At 35.5% G+C, this 20,135-nt stretch overlaps 1 protein-coding gene across 1 annotated transcript in view; it reads right to left on the bottom strand.

The window, feature by feature from the left end:
- LOC114459565 (neural-cadherin-like) overlaps positions 1-20,135 on the bottom strand; it is a 494,937-nt gene that overhangs the window by 204,654 nt on the left and 270,148 nt on the right. Inside the window, exons 14-16 of the mRNA XM_028441778.1 lie at positions 17,316-17,443; positions 16,420-16,606; positions 7,894-8,037 (exon numbers count right to left, since the gene is read on the bottom strand). Of these exons, the coding sequence (XP_028297579.1) occupies positions 7,894-8,037; positions 16,420-16,606; positions 17,316-17,443 (459 nt within the window). The remainder of the gene's footprint in view (positions 1-7,893; positions 8,038-16,419; positions 16,607-17,315; positions 17,444-20,135) is intronic.

Here is a 20,135-nt window from a genome sequence, read left to right as displayed (position 1 = left end):
CTTTTTACGAATTAAATTGAAAGTAATAATGTTGAAAGGAAATGTTGTTCAATGGTACCAATCTGAGCACTGTATCTCCATTTGTTGCCAAGTTATAGGGAAAAAAAGTATTTTTTTGTATTTTTCTGTCATCATGAACTTTGACCCCGACCGATAGTTTTACTGGTAGGTCGTACAGCTTTGGTCCAATTAAATGAAATACTCTACTTGAGATGAACTGTTCATAAATGTAAGCATCAAACTTGCACAATAAATATTCATAGAGATATGGAACTTTTTTTTTTACACTAGATGCAACCTTGACATTGACCTTGACATTTTGGCTCCAAAAAAGGTCGACTGCACATCCTTGACATTGTCCCTATGAGATGACATACGTGTCATTAGTGCTGCATTTATTGTCTAGGAAGAGTTCCACGACAAATGAGTTGCAGAAGAAAAATAAGAAGAAGAACTCCTACGAGAACAATGTAATGCAATTGAAATTTGCCAAATACAAATATGAAAAATTTGCAGAAAAAGGGTAAAAATATGCTAGAAATGGGCTGGATTTGTAAAATATATATATTGCTAGTTTCTTGAAGGCATCTGGGGACTCCCTTCACTGTCTCGCGACCCCAAACGGGGTCCTGTCCCCAAGGTTGAGGACCCAGCAGTAGAGAATGTGGATAATTTAGCCTGTGATCATGTGTTTACATACTCTGTGCTACAGTATATTAGCCTGCACTAAACATGTTTATTAAGTATCAAATGCTGATAAATGAAAGCAAAGCATCTCAATCACTGATTCATCTTATATTCTAACGTTAACACAAAAGGGAAAGCTCAACCCTCGGAGGACGAGAGCAGATTCACATCTTATTAGTGAGATGAAAGAGAGGGAACGAGAGAGGAGAACGCTTTAATCCACATCGCTTTGTAGCGCCTGTTTTCATTGGAAATGAGACTTTAGAGAATAAGCTCCAAGTATTTAGAAAACAGCGAGGACCCAGAGGAGGACAGGAAAACAGCAGCAACACATAAAACTCATAAAACAAACCAAGTGAAAGAAAATGAATGCTTTCCCACGTGTGTTCAACTTTAACTTCCTGGTTTCTCACCACGGACGAAACAGAGGACAGGACAGTTTTACTATATTACATAAAATAACTTGAAAAAGTAACATTTATCTCTATGACCATGGTTAATTTTGATTAGCTATAAGCCTTTCACATTAGCTGTGTTTCCTTTACTCTTGGAAATATGCAAAATCTAAATATCTCAATAAAAACTGGTAATGGAAACGCCTGAACTTACAAAAAACAAAAACACTCAAACATCACTAATAAAGGTTTTTCAGACGTTTCCATATTCAAATGTTTCATTAAAGCTCAATGGAAACACTTTTTACACTATCACAGGACTTTAGTCTCGAAATATTAAGATTTTAAATCTTCAAATGATATGACTTTATTCTGATAATATTATGACTTTATTCTGATAAAATTATGACTTTATTCTGATAATATTATGACTTTATTCTGATAAAATTATGACTTTATTCTGATAAAATTGACTTTATTCTCAAAATATAATTTCAAAATATTTTGACTTTATTCTTGAAATAACATGACTTTTTGTTCATATTTTTGTAATATTATGATTTAATCTCGATACATCATGTCTGTATTCTTGAAATATTCTTGAAATAGTGTTAATATTATTTATTCTCAAAATAAAGAGTAAAGAAAATTTTACAATTGATTGACCTTTGACCTGGTCCTTACAGACATTCTTTATGTCTACATTGTCTGGACCCTAGGTAGGCAGACTGAACATGTATAGATTTTGTTTTTCTTTTATTGTATCATTCAGGTAGGATCATTATTATTTAATTATTGACTGTAAAATAATTGTTAAAAAATGGTGGGAGTGTTTTATTTCATGAACCATGCACAAATTGAGCAACTACAAATGTTAAATATGCCAAGTTTGCAAAACAGGGGTAAGGAGTGACTTCTTTTAGCTGAGAAAGTAATAATTCTGCTTTTATTTTGCAAACAAAAATTTTGGCTCCAGTTTAGTTAAGTGAGTAGTGGCCCAGGCAATATTAGAATAACTAATGAAATAAAAAATAATTGCATAATAAAGATTAAGCAAAACTATCACATTCAGAAAATACCAAATTTTCCAATTATTCCAATATTTTTGGCTATCTTTGATTTAACAAGTGAGATGTGAGGCTTCCAGGATAAGTTTATCATTAACTACACCAAGAAAACCAGTTGACCTGACATTATAAATGGAGACACGGTCAATAGACACACTTTAATCAACATCATTTTTTTTTTTCAGACTTTGACTGGTTCTGGCTGGCACAAGAACCAATCAGCACCACCCATCCCTCCTCAATGATACCAGGCCCAGGATCACTCTTCTCCTCAGGCCAGATGTGTTCATCTTAGAGCGACACAGGTCTGATGTGTGCTGGGTCTAGACTGCAATAGCTCTATTTTTAGGAACAACCAGAAAAAGTCAGGGCCTTATAGAGTTAATGCAGCTTCTTTAATTCCTGTGGTGACAGGTAACACAGGTAAAATTGTTAAATTAAAGAAAAACAAAAAGCTTTATAGAGATAAAAATTTGACTCCTATAACATGTCATTCAAAAAGTCCACCAGTGTCTCCAGTAAAGTCTTTAAAATTAGCTCTTCTTAATGTTAGATCTCTTGTTAACAAGTCACTAATAATTAATGATTTTATTTTGACACATCACTTGGACTTTTTATTTCTCAATCAAAGTTCACCACAAGACTTAAGAAATAATAACAAGAAATAACATTTGGTGATTTTATCTCCTTTGAATATATGTCATTCTTACTGAAGGGTGATTCAAGAGTTCTGTTTTTAGTCGTTTATAGACCCCCAAAATATTCTGGAGAATTCATGGATGAGTTTGCTGAACTGCTGTCAGTTGTATGCACTGAATACAACTTTTTAATAATAACAGGTGACTTAAATATTCATGTAGACAATAACATGGACAATACTGCCAAAGAACTGTATGCTTTAATGGATACTTTTGGTCTTATATACAACATGTGACTGGTCCGACACACACTCAAGGTCACACTTTGGATCTGATTATCTCTAAAGGTGTTGATATCTCTGCTGTTGATGTAAGAGACTTAGCTCTATCTGATCATTTCTGTGTCTTTTTTGACCTAGAGACTGTAACATCTGTTCCCCCTAGTTATGTGTGTTTAAAGAAAAGGTACATAAATGACAACACAAGTGCACAGTTTATGGAAGCCATAGCAATGACACCAACATTGAGTGCTGAGACAGTTGATGATCTTTTGGATGAGTTTAATACAAAAGTCTGTAATGTCATAGATGTGGTGGCTCCAATCAAAACTAAGAGAAAACCAAACACACAGAAAACACCTTGGAGGAGGACTGAGATAATGCAGAATTTGAAATCTGACTGTAGAAGAGCTGAGCGTAAATGGAGATCAACAAAACTCCAAATTCATCTAGAACTATACAAAATAAGTCTGCGAAAATTCAATGATGGCTTGTTCAAAGCAAGGCAGAAATACTTTTCTGAAATTATTGCCAAAAATGTCAACAACTCTAGCACGTTGTTTTCTGTAATTGAAAAGCTCACAACCCCCCCAGATCAGATAGCCCCTGAATTACTGTCAGCTGGAAAATGCAAAGAATTTGCTGTATATTTCAATGAAAAAATACAATCAATAAGGTCAAACATCAGAACAAACCAGAAAAATCACAAAAAGCTTAAACAGCTTCAACCACTGAGGGATGAGTCAACTACAATGTTAGAGTTTATTACAGTGAACCCAAAAACAATAGAGGAAACTGTTCAGCAGCTGAATCCATCAACGTGTTGCCTTGACACAAAACCCTCAAACTTCTTTAAAACTGTTGTAAAGTCAATTGTCACTGATTAGTGTCAGATAATTAACTGCTCATTCCAATCAGGCACCGTACCAAAATCCCTGAAAGTAGCTGCTGTGAAACCGCTGTATAAAAAGAGAACACTGGATGCCTCTATACTGGCTAACTATAGACCAATCAGAACCTTCCATTCATGGCCAAGATCATTGAGAAGGTGGTCTTCAACCAACTGAGTCAATTCTTAACATTCAATAAAATATTTGATAAATTTCAGTCAGGTTTTGGTTCTCATCACACACAGAAACTGATCTGATCAAAGTGATCAATGACATAAGGTTGAACACTGATTCAGGAAAAGTATCTGTTCTCATTCTATTGGATCTAAGTCTGCATTTGACACTGTACATCATACAATTTTGTTGCACAGATTGTAAACATGGGTTGGACTAAATGTTAAAGTAATGGTTTAAGTTCTACTTGGAGGATCAAAGTTATTTTGTAAACAATAGAAACTTTGAATCTGACAGATTACCAATGTCCTGTGGGGTTCCTCAGGGATCTGTTCTTGGACCTCTTCTGTTTAGCCTTTATATGCTTCCTTTAGGACACATTTTACACAACTGTAAGGTTGATTATCAGAGCTACGCAGATGACACACAACTATATCTATCACTGAACCCAGATGACTATGGTCCCATTGAGGTGTTGTGTGACTGTTTAGAAAAAGTAAATTGCTGGATGAGTGAAAACTTCCTTCAACTAAACCATGACAAGATGGAGGTGATTGTCTTTGGTAACAATGAAAAGAGGACTGCTGTCAGCAAGTATCTGAGTCTGGATCTTTAGAAGATAAAGACCAAGTCAAAAACCTTGGTGTTCTGATTGACTCAGATCTTACATTCAGCATCAGATCAAATCTATCACAAAAACATCTTCTACCACCTAAAGAACATCTCCAGAGTGAAAGGTTTAATGGCTCAGAAAGATCAGGAGAAACTGGTCCATGCTTTTATCTCCAGCAGACTGGACTATTGTAATGGTCTTCATCAAACATCTACAGCTGGTTCAGAACGCTGCAGCTCAGGTCTGAACCAGAACAAAGAGGTCAGAACACATTACTCCAGTTTTAAAGTCTTTACACTGGCTCCCAGTCAGCCTCAGAGGAGACTGTAAATTTCTGCTGCTGGTTATAAATGTGTGAATGGGTTTGGTCCAGAATACATCAGTGAGATGTTAGTCAGGTATGAACCCAGCAGGTCTCTGAGATCTATGGACACAGGTCAGATAGTGGAGCCCAGAGCTCACAGTAACCATGGTGATGCTGCTTTTAGTTGTTATGCTGCAAAGAAGTGGAACAAACTGCAGCAGAGCTGAAGTCAGCATCACGTGAACATTTTTAAATCAAAGTTAAATAAACTTTTTTTCTCTACTGCGTATGATTGAGAGAGATTTATGGTCAAGTTGATGATGTCATGTGTTTGTTGATGATTTTAAATGATTTAAGTGATGATTTTAAATGTTTTTCTGTTGAATGCATTCTGTTGCAGATCCCTGGGGTACGCCACATTTTGATCCAAAAAGAAGAGAAGTTACTCCTTTGTATGAAACAAACTGTAACCTGTGTTCCAAATAACTGGAGAACCACAACATATCCTGCTTATCCAGTATCAAGTATTCACAGTTTTGAGGAAAATGTTATGATTTACAGTGTCAAAAGCTTTTGATATGTCTAAAAATGCCTATAGTAGATCGACCCTTGTCCTTTGCTTTGTACAGCTCATTGGTAAGACATGTAATAGCCATATAAGTGTCTGTTTGGAATAAAAAGACTGAGTCTGGCTTTGGATTTGTGATTAATATAGTATAGAGAGGAGTACAAGTGTAGAAAGTGACAATAGACTCATTATTGACTGCTTCCAGCATTCTGACAGGTTTGTGCTCACAGGCCACATTATTCCTGCATTGAGTCTCACATTCAGGGGATTTCAGGCTCGTTGGATGAGCGTCCAAGTTAAAAGTGCAGGTGAATAGAAACAGGCTCATAATGAGCTTGTAATGCATAGTGTTTAATTTAGCTCGTCCTCAATCCAAAGTGGCGTCTGTAGCCTGTGGGAGCCGTCATCCAGACCTCCAGTTATCAAAGGCAGATGGAATTAATCAAGCGCACACTTTAGTTCACCTTCATGTTCAAGCTCTATTCGTTAGATGGAACACACCATGCCTTTATATGCACAGATAAACCCTTTATTTTTTGTTGCAACCCAAGAATTTAAAGCTTTTCATGGTGACTGTGGCAGGAAGTCGGTATAAAATCACTGGGTTACAGATGTTTATAGAAGTGTGTCTGATTTCCAACACTGGCTGAACATGAACAAACATCCAGAGGTCGTTAAAAAGGAATTAGCCTTTCAGAGGTTCTCAACCTTGTGGTCAGGAGGACCCAATTTGGGGTCGCGAGACACTGAGAGGGGGTCGCCATATGCTTTCAAGAAACCTAGACAATTTTCTTTTTTTACAATTTAAGTCTATTTTTGCTTATTTTATTCTTTTTCTGCAACTAAACCAAACTCACCATATTTTAACCTATTTTTATCAGTTTTTCTTGCCATATTATTGCTCCTTATAATGTATTTTTGCTACATAACTCCTATTACTGACACTTTTCCATCACATTTCAATGACTTTTCTGCATTTTTTTCACTTTCAATACATGTTCAGCACTTATAAACCATTTCCACCACTTTTCCACTTAATGTCACATATGTTTACCCATTATTGTCACTTTTAACCTCTTTTCACCAGATTTTATTGTTATTTTTGCAAATTTAACCACATTCATGATTTGTCATGCCCATTATTTGCCAGTTTAAACACATTTTTGAAATATTGACACTTTGAACCCTTTTTACTACTTTTTCTCTTCTTTTTTTGATCATTCTAAATTTGCAACTTTTAACCAATTTCTGTGGCCATATTTTGAGCACATTGCTTCAACACATTTTATATTGTTTATTTTTCATTAAAATTGACAATCACACTGAATATTACCAGCAACTCAGAAAAAGACAACAAATACACACAAAACAAGAGATAAATATACCGAATGATAAAAAGAATAGACAAACAACATAAAATACAAATGTTACCAAAAACACACTAATTAGGAAAAAATACACGAGATCACGACAAAATACACAAAAATAACAGAGATACATCCAAAGTGACATAAGAAACAACCAAACGACACCAAAAACACACACACTGAAAGAGAATGATATAAATGATACCAACAACACACAAAAACCACAACAAAAACACACAAAATAAGAGAAAAATATACTGAATAATAAAAACAAGAAGAAAATACACAAAAACACACAAATTGATAATGATGTTGATTAGAACATGAACTGATAATACAATGGTCAGTGTTGGTTCCACATCAGGAGGGAGATGACTGTAAATGATAAAAACTATAGAAATAAATCTATTCAGGAGACATTAAATACTGTTTCATTCACTTATTTACAAAGTTAGATTCTTTAAAATGTGTGTTAACATATTCCATCATTATTGATCTATAGATGTTTTTAAATAGAATTCTGAGTGAAATGTAGTAGTCGAACATAAGCTTGGATTCAAAAGTTTGAGAAGCACTAATTTAAATTATTGGGGAACATTTGGTAGAATTTCTTATGAACTCTAAGTAAAAAGAATGAAACGACTTCTTTAGGAAACATTAAACAGGTAAAAATACTAAAAGGAGCAAAGATGTGAAAATGAACTACCTTGTGCTGCGTTGCGTTGCGTTGTCAGATATAATTTACTGGGCTTAGCCACGCAGGTTGATTATAAACAATATGTTCTGTATTCTGTCTACTTTTACTCTATGTGATGTTTGAAAGATGTAAACAAAAGCAAAGCACAGAAAACATTAACAGAAGCGAAGCAGCTGAGAGTAATTGACGATGACTCCGCTCCTCCTCGCACTCACCTTCATCGCCGTCGTTGGCGCTGACGGTGACGATGGCGAAGCCGATGTCTGCGTCCTCGTCAACGTCAACTTCATACGACTCCTGAGCAAACATGGGCTTGTTGTCATTCACGTCGCTGATGAACACGCGAACATACGCCGTGTCTGAGGGTAGGAAACGAGGGGGTGGAGATGAAAAGAGGAAGAGGAAGAGGAAGAGGAAGGCCATTAAAGACGTGATGTTGTTCTTATTCTGTCAACAATAATACAAACATCTGTCCGTCTCTTTGGATGGAACACACACTGCAATGCTGGAAAACAACAGAAAAACAACCTTTTTCCAGTTGTTTACCTCTTAACCTGTCACTCTTTCATCCATATATCTATCTTTCTGCTTTTAGAGTTTAAATTTAACATGAAAATGAGTTCCTTTTCACTCCAGCTTCCAAACTCAGGCTGAACAAAGCAGAGACCGTAACACACAGGCTTCCTTTGACATCACTGGGAACATGAGTGTCATTTGTGCTTCAGCTTCTCTCCATTATCTAAAGCACGGGTGGAGGAAGTGGGAGCGTAGTTCATGGCTCAGATAAAGGACGAAGCACTGGGGGCGACAAGGTGGAGATCAGGGGCATCAAACTCATTTTAATTAAGGGGCCAAATACGGACCAGTTTGATCTCAAATGGGCTGCAGATTTTCATTTTAACATCATTGTGCCCTAGTTTGCACTTTCAGGTATAAATTACATATAAAGCATATCTGTCAAGTCTCCGGTGAACTCCCATATTTTACCCCTCTTTCTCCCCATCCTCCCATATTAGTATTATCCTGTATATATCCTGTATTATAATGTAAAGGTAAACAAAAGATTAATGAATAAAAACATTCCTCTGCCTCTATAAACTGAACGCTGTCACTAGCCTCACGAGAATTATCACCTGAAACGGCCGGAGAGCAACTCTCATGAGATTAGATCAGATCAGATCAGATCAGATCAGATCAGATTAGATTAGATTAGATTTCATTTGATTAAATTTGTGATGGATGAATGTAAGAAGGCGTTCCTGCGCAAAAAACAAAGAACTGGTGTAAATACCTTGTAAAATATAACATAGAGTTTATCTTCATAAAGACCATCAGGATGTGACACAGTTACACGTTCTGTTAGATTAATAACTGATATTATAACGTCTACCACAGCAGAAGGAAACACGTAAGTCACCATGAAAAATCATCCAATCACAAGCTCCAGAAATATCAACTGTTTATAAAGTGTTAAATAATGTAAAGTCTGTAATAAATGTGTCTAATAAGTCATTAGTGAATACCAGAGAACCACATGAGTGAGCATGAGAAATTATAATAAAATATGCAATAAAAAATAAAACGTTAATGTCTAATTTAAAGACAAACAATGTGAAATTAACAGTTTTTCAGCAATTTGAGAATTTAAAAAAATGACTGACGTCATGTGATATAAGTGTGGAAATGTAATAAATTTGTATCCATGTGTAGTTGGAGGTGCTGAGATATCTACAACTGAATTATTGTTCATTTGATGGAAGGGTCACATGATCACGTCAGCATTAATGACCAATCTAAGCATTAATTAACAGTCATTTTGTGTGTTTTTCAGTGTTTGTTGTTGTCTTGCTTGTTATGAGGCATTTTGTGTATTTCTCCTGTAAAACGTATGTTTTTTAAGTCATATTGTGTATTCCTGTTGTTTTGCTTGTTTGTTAGTACTGTCATTTTTTGTGTTTTTCTTGTCTTTTACTGTATATTTTTTAATGTATTCTTGCTATTTTTTTTTTTTTTTGCATGATTCTGTCATTTTGTATGTTTACTTTGGGGGCCGCATGATTTGGCCCCCAGGCCACAAGTTGCCCATGTCTGCTCTAAAGGGCCAGATAAATCAATCAATCAATGTTTATTCATAAAAAGCACTTTTCATACAAAGACAATGTAGCTCAAAGTGCTTTTACATAGTTTAAAATACACCCACCCCGTACAAACCCCGCCCACCATACACAGAAGATGTTATTAATACTCATCATGTGGATTTTTGTCTTAATTTTAATTATTATTCCCCCAGAAAACCTTAAAAGGGTGAAACTTTTTAACCCCTTTTTATCCATTTCCTTTGTCCCATTTTGCCCCTTTTCAAAAGGTTTTGACACTTTTTTCAGACTTCAGCTAATTTTTGACAATAAATACCCCTTTTTTTTCTCAAGTTCTTTTGACACTTTTACACAAGTTTTGTCCTTGTTTTTTTCTTGGTCAATTTTCATCCAAATAGGCAAACTTTTGCATAAACAAATAACGTTTGTTTCCTTTTTACCCTACATTTTGCATCTTTTTGTTTCACATTTTGCCCTTCTTCATAATTGTTTGCTACATGGTTTCCCTTTTTCACTATTATATGTCACATTTTTACCCTTCTCATTATTGTTTGCCACATTTTAACCTTTTTTACTATTGTTTGCCACATTTTACCCATTAAAGCTACCCTTTAGCATTACATACCACCTGGTTCCTCTTTATTTGTACATTTTTTGGCCACTCTTGACTGGTTTTTTTTGGCCACCTGTTGCCATGTCTGCCTCCACTCGCTTGTCAAAAAAAACCAAAAAAAAAACCGCAGCGACCTGACTGGCCCACGTTGGGTTGACGGCCCACTGGGACGAAGCCTGGTATGCCAGATGGCCAGTCCACCCCTGCCCCCGGGCCTTGAGTGTGGTGTGGATGCTGAGGTGGTAGCACATGTTTGGAGATGTGAACAGGAGGAGAAAGGGCTGACGCTGTAATGTGGAGAGGCAGATGAAGCAGCAATAGTTTGCTAACGATGATACAGTCACACCTCCAGACAGATGCAGGGGTCAGAAGCTCCGCCCCCAAAACCCCCTTCAGCGACAGTCTGTGAGATCATTGTCGTATGGAGGTTAATTCTGTGACAACACTACGCTGCTGCCTGTTGTCTGTGAAATCCGTCGACACTCAGAAGGTGTGAGTGCACAAACAACGTGTTGATGAGATGAAAAGAGGAGAGTGTGTCTTTTCTGCTGTTTATGTCAGATAATTTATTCCTATATTTTATTCTGCTTTAGGTCAGATGTAACTACTGTATATACAGTGGGGCAAAAAAACCATTTATTCATCCACCAATTGTTTAAGTTCTCCTACTTAAAAAGATCAGAGATGTCTGTAATTTTCATCATAGATAAACCTCAACTATGAGAGACAAAATGAGAAAAAAAAATCCAGAAAATCACATAGTAGGATTTTTAATGAATTAATTGGTAAATTCCTCAGTAAAATAAGTAGTTGGTCATCTACAAACAAGCCAGATTTGTGTCTCTCACAGACCTGTAACTTCTTCTTTAAGAGGCTCCTCTGTCCTCCACTCGTTACCTGTATTAATGGAACCTGTTTGAACTGGTTATCAGTATAAAACACACCTGTCCACAACCTCAAACAGTCACACTCCAAACTCCACTATGGCCAAGACCAAAGAGCTGTCAAAGGACACCAGAAACTAAATAGTAGACCTGCACCAGGCTGGAAACACTGAATCTGCAATAGGTAAACAGCTTGGTGTGAAGAAATCAACTGTGGGAGCAATTATTAGAAAATGGAAGACATACAAGACACTGATAATCTCCCTCCATCTGGGGCTCCAAGATCTCACCCCGTGGGGTCAAAATGATCACAAGAACGGTGAGCAAAAATCCCAGAACCACACGGGGGGACCTAGTGAATGATCTGCAGAGAGCTGGGACCAAAGTAACAAAGACTACCATCAGTAACACACTACGCCATCAGGGACTCAAACCCTGCAGTACCAGACGTGTCCTCCTGCTTAAGCCACTACATGTCCAGGCCCGTCTGAAGTTTGCTGGAGAACATTTAGATGATCCAGAAGAGGATTGGGTGAAGGTCAAATGGTCAGATGAAACCAAAATAGAACTTTTTGGTAAAAACTCAACTTGTCGTGTTTGGAGGAGAAAGAACACCATAACTACTGTAAAGCATGGGGGTGGTAACATCATGGTTTGGGGCTGTTTCTCTGCAAAGGGGAAAGAATGAATGGGGCCATGTATCGTGAGATTTTGAGTGAAAACCTCCTTCCATCAGCTAGGGCATTGAAGATGAAACGTGGTCTTTCAGCACGACAATGATCACAACCACATCGCCCGGGCAACAAAGGAGTGGCTTCGTAAGAAGCATTTTAAGTTCCTGGAGTGGCCTAGCCAGTCTCCAGATCTCAACCCCAGAGAAAATCTTTGGAGGGAGTTGACAGTCCGTGTTGCCTAAAACATCACTGCTCTAGAGGAGATCTGTATGGAGGAATGGACCAACATACCAGCTACTGTGTGTGAAAACCGTGTGAAGACTTACAGAAAACATTTGACCTCTGTCATTGTCAACAAAGGGTACATTTTAATTTAATAATAATACTCAATCTTTTCATACAATCTAATGTGAATGCACTACATACTCATTTAGATGTTTCAGTCAGGTTGTTTCTGTAAAAATTGCAGTTTTGGGCCATTTTCGCCGCATCACAAAACATAGCAATATACATAGATAATTATGTCGCATGATAGATGTTTTTATATTGCTTTACAACTAAATTAATTTTACCTTTAATTTAGATTGAGTAAAGGCAGAGAATCAACATAGATATTTAGCCTCAGTGTGCTTCAGGTTTTTTAATGTTGTAGGTTCCAAATGCATCTTGGGAAACTTGGAAGTATACTTCAGTGGGAACGCTCATCATCCTAATCATACTTAAATGGGGGTACGCAATGGCACTCCAGGGGGTACTTTAGACAGAGAGAGAGGAAAATTAACCAATAAAATCATAAAAAATATGGGTTTAAAAAATAGAATCATACTGAATATTACCAGCACCTCACAAAACAACAACAAAAACACAGAAAATAAGAGAAAAATATACTGGATAATAAAAAAAATAAAAGACAAACAACAACAAAATACACGAAATGACACCAAAGCACACATTAAGAGAGAAAAATACACAACATTACTACAAAATACACAAAAATAACAGATAAACATACAAAACAACATGAGAAACAACCAAACAACATCAAAAAAATACACACAGAGAGAGAATAATTGAAATTGTACCAACAACACACAAAAACGACAACAAAAACACACAAAATAAGAGAAACATATACTGGATAATAAAAAGATAAAAGACAAATGACAACAAAATACACAAAATCACACAAACAACACAAAATGATAAATATGATGTTGATTATAATCACACTACATACTATAACATGAACTAAAAATACAAAGGTCAGTGTTGGTCCCACAGCAGGAGGGAGATGACAAAAAAATTATTAAAAACGAGAGAAATAATAATTTTTAGGAGGCACTAAATACTGTTATAGTCCACTTATTTACAAAATGAGATTCTTTAAAATGTGTGTTATCACTCATTCATTCCATCATTATGATCTACAGATGTAGACTGTTGGAATCCAGCACTAATTCCTGCTATTTTTAATGTTTTTTATAATGTGATAATAACAAGAAGAAGAACGGGATAAAACAATCCTTTATTCATTCTTTAATCCACCCTGTATAATGACCACAACCTTCCTTAATGTGACTGAGTGACGTGTGTGACACACACACACACACACACACAACAAAGCACAACAAAGAGGAAACACTCTGTGGTGTGTAGGTGACCAGACATGTTATTTCTTGGCAGAAATACTTTTAAACACTTGCTGTACATTCAGCTGACATAAAAATATTGTTTTCAAATGTGGAGAATAATTGTGAATTTATCAGCAGCAGTAGTAGTTTTAATATTTTAGTTCATTTTTTTTTTTTTTGCAGGCACCTTTTTTCTCCGTCAAATGTATTTAAAATAAACTAAAATAAAGAGAGAATTGTATTTAACTGTTGAACCTTGTCATAATTTTATTCATTTATATATATTTTTTAAATTTAAAAAAAATGTTTATGGTCTTGGTCTTGACTCGGTCTCGGCTCCAGGAAGTCTTGGTCTTGTCTTGGTCTCGGTGCATTCTGGTCTCGGATAGTGTGGTCTTGAACACAACACGACCAGCAACATTAAACACTTTTCTCCACTTCTAAGCTTATGAAACAACAATCATGAGACACTAAACAAACTCTGAGCGTGGGAGAGCCACTTTAACACGTGCCCTAAAGAGCTTTAACTCACAAGTAGTGAGTACGTCCAACGAGACATTATCCTAATCAAGCTTTAGGATCACTATACACTATATTTAACACTGATCCTCTGATTGTGCAGAAGGAGACGACGCAGCAATCAGACGGTGCAGCTTTTATAAGTGCTGTGTCGTGATGACTCATTATTCCAGTGTAATGGGCAAACTGGGTTTGGCATAAATATGTCAGGAGAAGTCCACATGCATGAGTGGTTAGGAATGAACGATGGTCCGCGGCACTTTTTCATGCTTTTTGAATTTTTAGTTAAAATTAGGTTGTTTTTTTTCCACTTCAGCGCACAAGTAATTACAGACTCAGATCTTCTTCTACTTGTTTTTTTTTTTTTCTAAACATAACTTTTGAAATCTGAATGTTTCAATGTTTCAACATATTTATATAAATGCAGAAGCTTAAACAAAACATTATCCACTGTACAGAAGCTCTTTACATTCACTGAAGAAAAGAACAAGTTTGTGTTTTTATGAATTGTTGAGATAAAAATAAGTTTAAAAAACCAAAACAAAAAAAATAAAAATAAAAAAAAAATAAATAAAAATAAAAAACCAAAACAAAATTACCCTGTTTTTCTGTTTTTATAGGAAATATTTTTTAGTTCTTTTTTTTCTTTAATTCAGAAAAACCCAAAACATGTTTCCAATAAAAACAGAAAAACATTTTAACACAGAAAAAACTAAAATAATATTTACTGTGAAAAATTAAGTTTTTTTTTTTTTATTCTGCAGTGAATCCAATAAAGTTTTGTACCCCTGAACCTGTGAACCACTGTTAAAACTAACACACTATGGGTTTATTAAATGTCATTCCACACACTTTGGTCTAAAAAAATCTGACATTTCTACTAATTGTTCCCTGATTATTTAATATTTAAACTGTAAATGTTTAGTTTGATCTGATGAATACTTTATGAGATATGGACAATATAGTGAGGAGGGTGTGTCCTTATTGTTCTTCCATGTTCATCTTCCAATACATCAGGAACTCCATCACATAGGAAAGGTAAATATGGTACAGTAATAAGCTCCACCTACTCTGTCAGAATATAGAAATAGATCTGCTATACATCATATCTGGTGGACATGTCAGCTCCTCTAAATAGTCAGTGTGTGTTTGGGTCTGGAACATGTTTGGGTCTGGAACATGTTTGGGTCTGGAACATGTTTGGGTCTGGAACATGTTTGGGTCTGGAACATTTTTGGGTCTGGAACATGTGTGGGCCTTTAGGCCGGTGTCATGGTCGGAGTTCACATCGTACTGAGATTGTATATGTGCATATATGCCCATGCGCACACATGCGCACTCCCAGAAAATTATTTTTTTCTAAAAAAAATTAATTCATTTTTGTTTATTTCAAAATGAACGAACACGTGTTTTATTTGTTTATTAAATTATGCTAGGGTTAGAGTTATAATCTTTGTACAGAGGTAAACTCAGACCGTGACACCGAGCTACCGGACTCAAAACGCACTCATTTTGTTGTTTACACGAGTTAAAATCACTACTCCTCTGTTATTCATGAACGGATTGGGCTGTAATTGGTAAATATAATCTATGGATGTGTATGCGTCAACACTAGGATCTCGATTTTCGATTTAGGGCCCAGGGGGGCCCCAAAAGAAAAGAAAAAAAAGACGAAAGTTGATTTCTCATTTATTTGCGAGTCAAATATTACAACAGTTGGCGGTACTGAATCATTGGCACATACCAATTTATAAATAGGGCCCATTAACCCGTATGTGTCAAGGGGGTGCCAGGGGGCCCCATTTTTCAAATGACCACTCCGTTAGTTCTCGTTAGATCGTAATACAGTTTGGTATGAATACTCTATGAATGAATATGATGAAACGCTCTGAGTCCTTTTTTTAAAATGGGGCCCGGGGGGGCCACCCACCTTTTCAGGTCATTTCCAAATTTATTGGAACATAGTCGTGTGATATATCGTTTCAAAGGTAATACAACCAAGATTACTGGCTGTAATGTAACATGGATATTCTATGAGAGGATGTCTAGAGCCTCTTTGAGACTTTTTTTAAACATATATATATATTTGTGTTTCTTTTTTACTATTTTCATTGGTCCATAACTGCATGTGGGAATGTAAGAAACAATCTGATCTGTTTTAATTTATAGTGTAAAAGGTAAAAGTTACTCTTTATTGGGAAATAAATTTTCTCTTTATGCAACTAATTCATTTTTATTTTGGACCCCAATTTTGGGTTATTTCACCATTTGATGAAATGACATGTAATGACCGTACATTCATGTTTAACAGCAGAGCGTCTTACCAGAGTTGGGCTGTCCATGCTTCCCAGGCCGAGCCGACTCCCATTCGTCCACAGACTGAACCTCTAACAGGTACGAGCTTTTAGTCTCACGGTCAAACACAGCCTGTGTGAAGATGAACCCATGATCTGGATCGATACGGAAATACTGATGATCACCACTACGATCCTCCAGCAGGGAGTAGGAGATCTGAAAGACACAAACATATCTAGTTAAATACAGACTTTGTAATAATGAATCTCGATTAATCTGAAATAATGGTTGAGAAGCAACATTTTTCCAGTTTAAATGTATGTTGGTAAATGACTGAATCAATGAAAACAATAAATGATCTTAAACAACAAAATAGCGTTTATTATTTCCATCACTGAGTGCTAACATAATGTGTAATATGAATAAAGAATAGTATGGTTGCATTGTTCACAAAGCACTAACTTACAGTAAATATAAACTAGATTTATTCAGGCTTAACTGGATTTTTTTTGTAAACTTTGTAAAACAAACATTTTTGTATTAAAATAAAAAACATGACTTAGTCCAAAACATTCCAGAGAAGTGTAAACTGAACAGTGTAAAATAGTTCAAATATATGTGGATAGTTTGAAGTAGTCTAGCTGCTACATGTTTAGCACTGAGGTGCTAGCTGCTACGTGTTTAGCATTGAGGTGCTAGCTGCTACATGTTTAGCACTGAGGTGCTAGCTGCTATATGTTTAGCATTGAAATGCTAGCTGCTACATGTTTAGCATTGAGGTGCTAGCTGCTAAAAAAGCGATTAACTGCATAATTTTTAGTGCGTTACTGTTCTACATTTAAATAATTAATCACAGTTAATGTGTTAAAGTCCCAGCACTATAGTTATAGATAACTAAACTGCAAAGTGTGTGTTTGGTTCTCACCTTCCCATTTGGACCCAGGTCTAGGTCGTTGGCTGAAACCTGGAACACCAGAGTCCCTGATTCTGCTCCTTCGGTAACGGACGCCTCGTAAATGGAGGAAGTGAAGAATGGAACATTGTCATTTACATCTAAAAAAAGACACAGAAGCAGAGAGGATGCTTAGTGCACAAAGGAATTCATATAATATTCAGAGCACAACAGATATGGGTTAACTTCTATCAGAGTGGGGCCCACAAAAATTTAATTTTCTGATCTGAGGGCCAAATAATCAACATTTATGTTAGCATTTAGATTAATGACTAATCTGAACATTGATACAGGAAAGAACAAAGGGATTTGTCTTCGTAGTCCTTTTGTGTGAGTTTTTTAACTAATTTTGTTTATTTTCTTATCAACATGGCACATTTTTGTTATATTTTTTGTGTTACTGTTGTCTTTTTGTGTATTTTTTGTGTGGTTGCTAAGTGTCCTTGTTATCATTTTGTGTACTTTTGTCAACATCCAACAAATTCCGTTTTTGCCACTTTAATTTTTTAAATTCCGTTTTTTTTTAGAACTATTTATCATTTTTAAAGAAAATAGGATTTTTTAGTCCTGTGAGGAAACAAAATACAGTAAATACAAATTAGAAAAAAAAACTCATAAATAAACAAAAATGTATGTCAAAAATAAAGTAAGTAATGTAGATAAAAGTTGTAGTGATATGGATTATTTTGACTGCTTCTTCTTTTTAATTATTTGTCATATAAAGATGTATGAGAACAACATTAATGTCACCTGGTTTCCTCTGAGGGATCAATGATTTACTGAATCTGATCAGGTTTATTGATTAAGTTTTGATCAACTTAGTTTAAATGAATCTAATTTAAATGATCTTATCTTCTGTAGCTCTGATGAGATGTTCTAATGTAACATTCTAATAACGTTGCTCCTACGGACTTTTATTTTGTAAACCAGAAGTTCCCACTGAAACGGTTGTACTTGAGGTAGCTAGCTGACTGTGAATGTGTAGCTACGAGGTACGAACAAAAGGCTGGAATAAAAAGAACTGAAGGACAACATGTACTGAGTTATTCTTAGTTAACCAGACATAACAGATCAAACACTGAGCAGGTGAAGATGATTAAAGCTGATCACGTTCTCACAGAGCATCGCTGTGCTACACGGAAATAGGGCGGAGCTTCACAGGCACAGCAAAGTTAAACAGGCACTGTAGGCTCTGTATTTAGGAGTCACTGATGATTTGTGTTGTTTTAGATGTCGCCAGAGGGGCATTCTGAACAAATGACATCTAAATTATCATAAATCATTCCAGGAATACATCACATGACAGAAAAATATTCCAAAAACACAAGTTAAATTAAAAAATACAAAATCAGATGATAAAAACATCACAAAAGTCTTAAAGAACAGGCGAAACCACATAAAAAATAACCACAGTCAGAATCCGTTGTTGTTTCCTGTGTTCACGCTCTGATTGGTCATTATTCTAAATGCTGACATGTTGATGATGTAACTCTGCAGATCAGATGTGGTTCCCCGTCTCTGATCTGATCTAATACAGTAAAGGAATAGTGATTAAATAAGTAATGTGAAGGCGGTCCTTCACTTCTGATGCTTGTAATTTTCTTTCATTTGTGCGACTGCAGCTGAACTATAAAATCCTCTGATGAAATCTTCAAAGAAAACGTTGCCCTTACTTCAATTATAAGATATCTCATGACCTGGATACCACAGGAGCTCTAAAGATGGTTTTTTTTAGTCAAAATTCAAAGAAAAGCCCCTCAAAATGATTCAGTTGAAAATAAATGTGTTTTTTCAGTGGTAAATTATACGTTTAAATAGGATTTGTAGCATCAAGGCTGTGAAATGGATTAAACATATTTGAACCAATTTTTATCATCAAATAGAAAACTGATCCAAACCAGAGCTTAAAAACCAGAATAATATGTGCTTATTATTAATTTTTAAAAATAAATATTGATGAATATTTAGTAAATACTGTATGCGTGTTAGCATAGCCTAAGGCTAATTTTAATCTCTGAGTTCATTGACAGATAGTGATAGACTAGTATTCTGAACATTAATGCAGTTAAACAAATACTTATACATTATACATGTATAAGAGAGAGAGAGAGAGAGAGAAGCTGGGTTTCCATTATAGATTATCACAAAATAAAAGAGATATTTCTAAATGTTGACAAAGTGTAATTGTTCTTTGAAGGTGTTTCCATTGAAGGTTGTTTAGGAGCCTGAACACTCAAAAGGTTGTTTCACGTCTAATGTGGCACTAATCATTATTAAATCTAATGATAATAAATATCTGTCCACAGGTACCAGAGACAAGTGGTCATGTGACCAGGTACGTCACGTCCTGTGACGTGTAATTGAATAAAACGTGTTTCCATTTATCTTTTGCAATATACTTAATATAGAAACGTCTGGAAAACCTCCTCATGAAAGACAAAGCTTTTTTTTCTAAATTCAGATGTTTCCATTTAGAGCAACACTAATGCACAAAATAACTCATAAAACAACAACAAATGATTCCTAAAACATACAATGACAGAAAAATAAATAAAATGACAATATGCAAATATACAAAATATTTCCCTAAAACACACACAATGACAATAAAATGACTTCAGAAACACATATGACAAAAACACACACAAAATGACTCCAATAACACACACAGTGACAGATAAATACACCGAATGACTAAATATTGATTCCAAAAACACACAAAAGGGCCACATTAATAAACAAAATTACCACAACAACTACAAAAAATAACAACAGATATACACAAAAAAGACT

This window comes from Gouania willdenowi, chromosome 3, assembly GCF_900634775.1.
Source record: "Gouania willdenowi chromosome 3, fGouWil2.1, whole genome shotgun sequence".
NCBI lineage: Eukaryota > Metazoa > Chordata > Actinopteri > Blenniiformes > Gobiesocidae > Gouania > Gouania willdenowi.
This window is presented reverse-complemented; position numbering and strand designations above follow the sequence as displayed.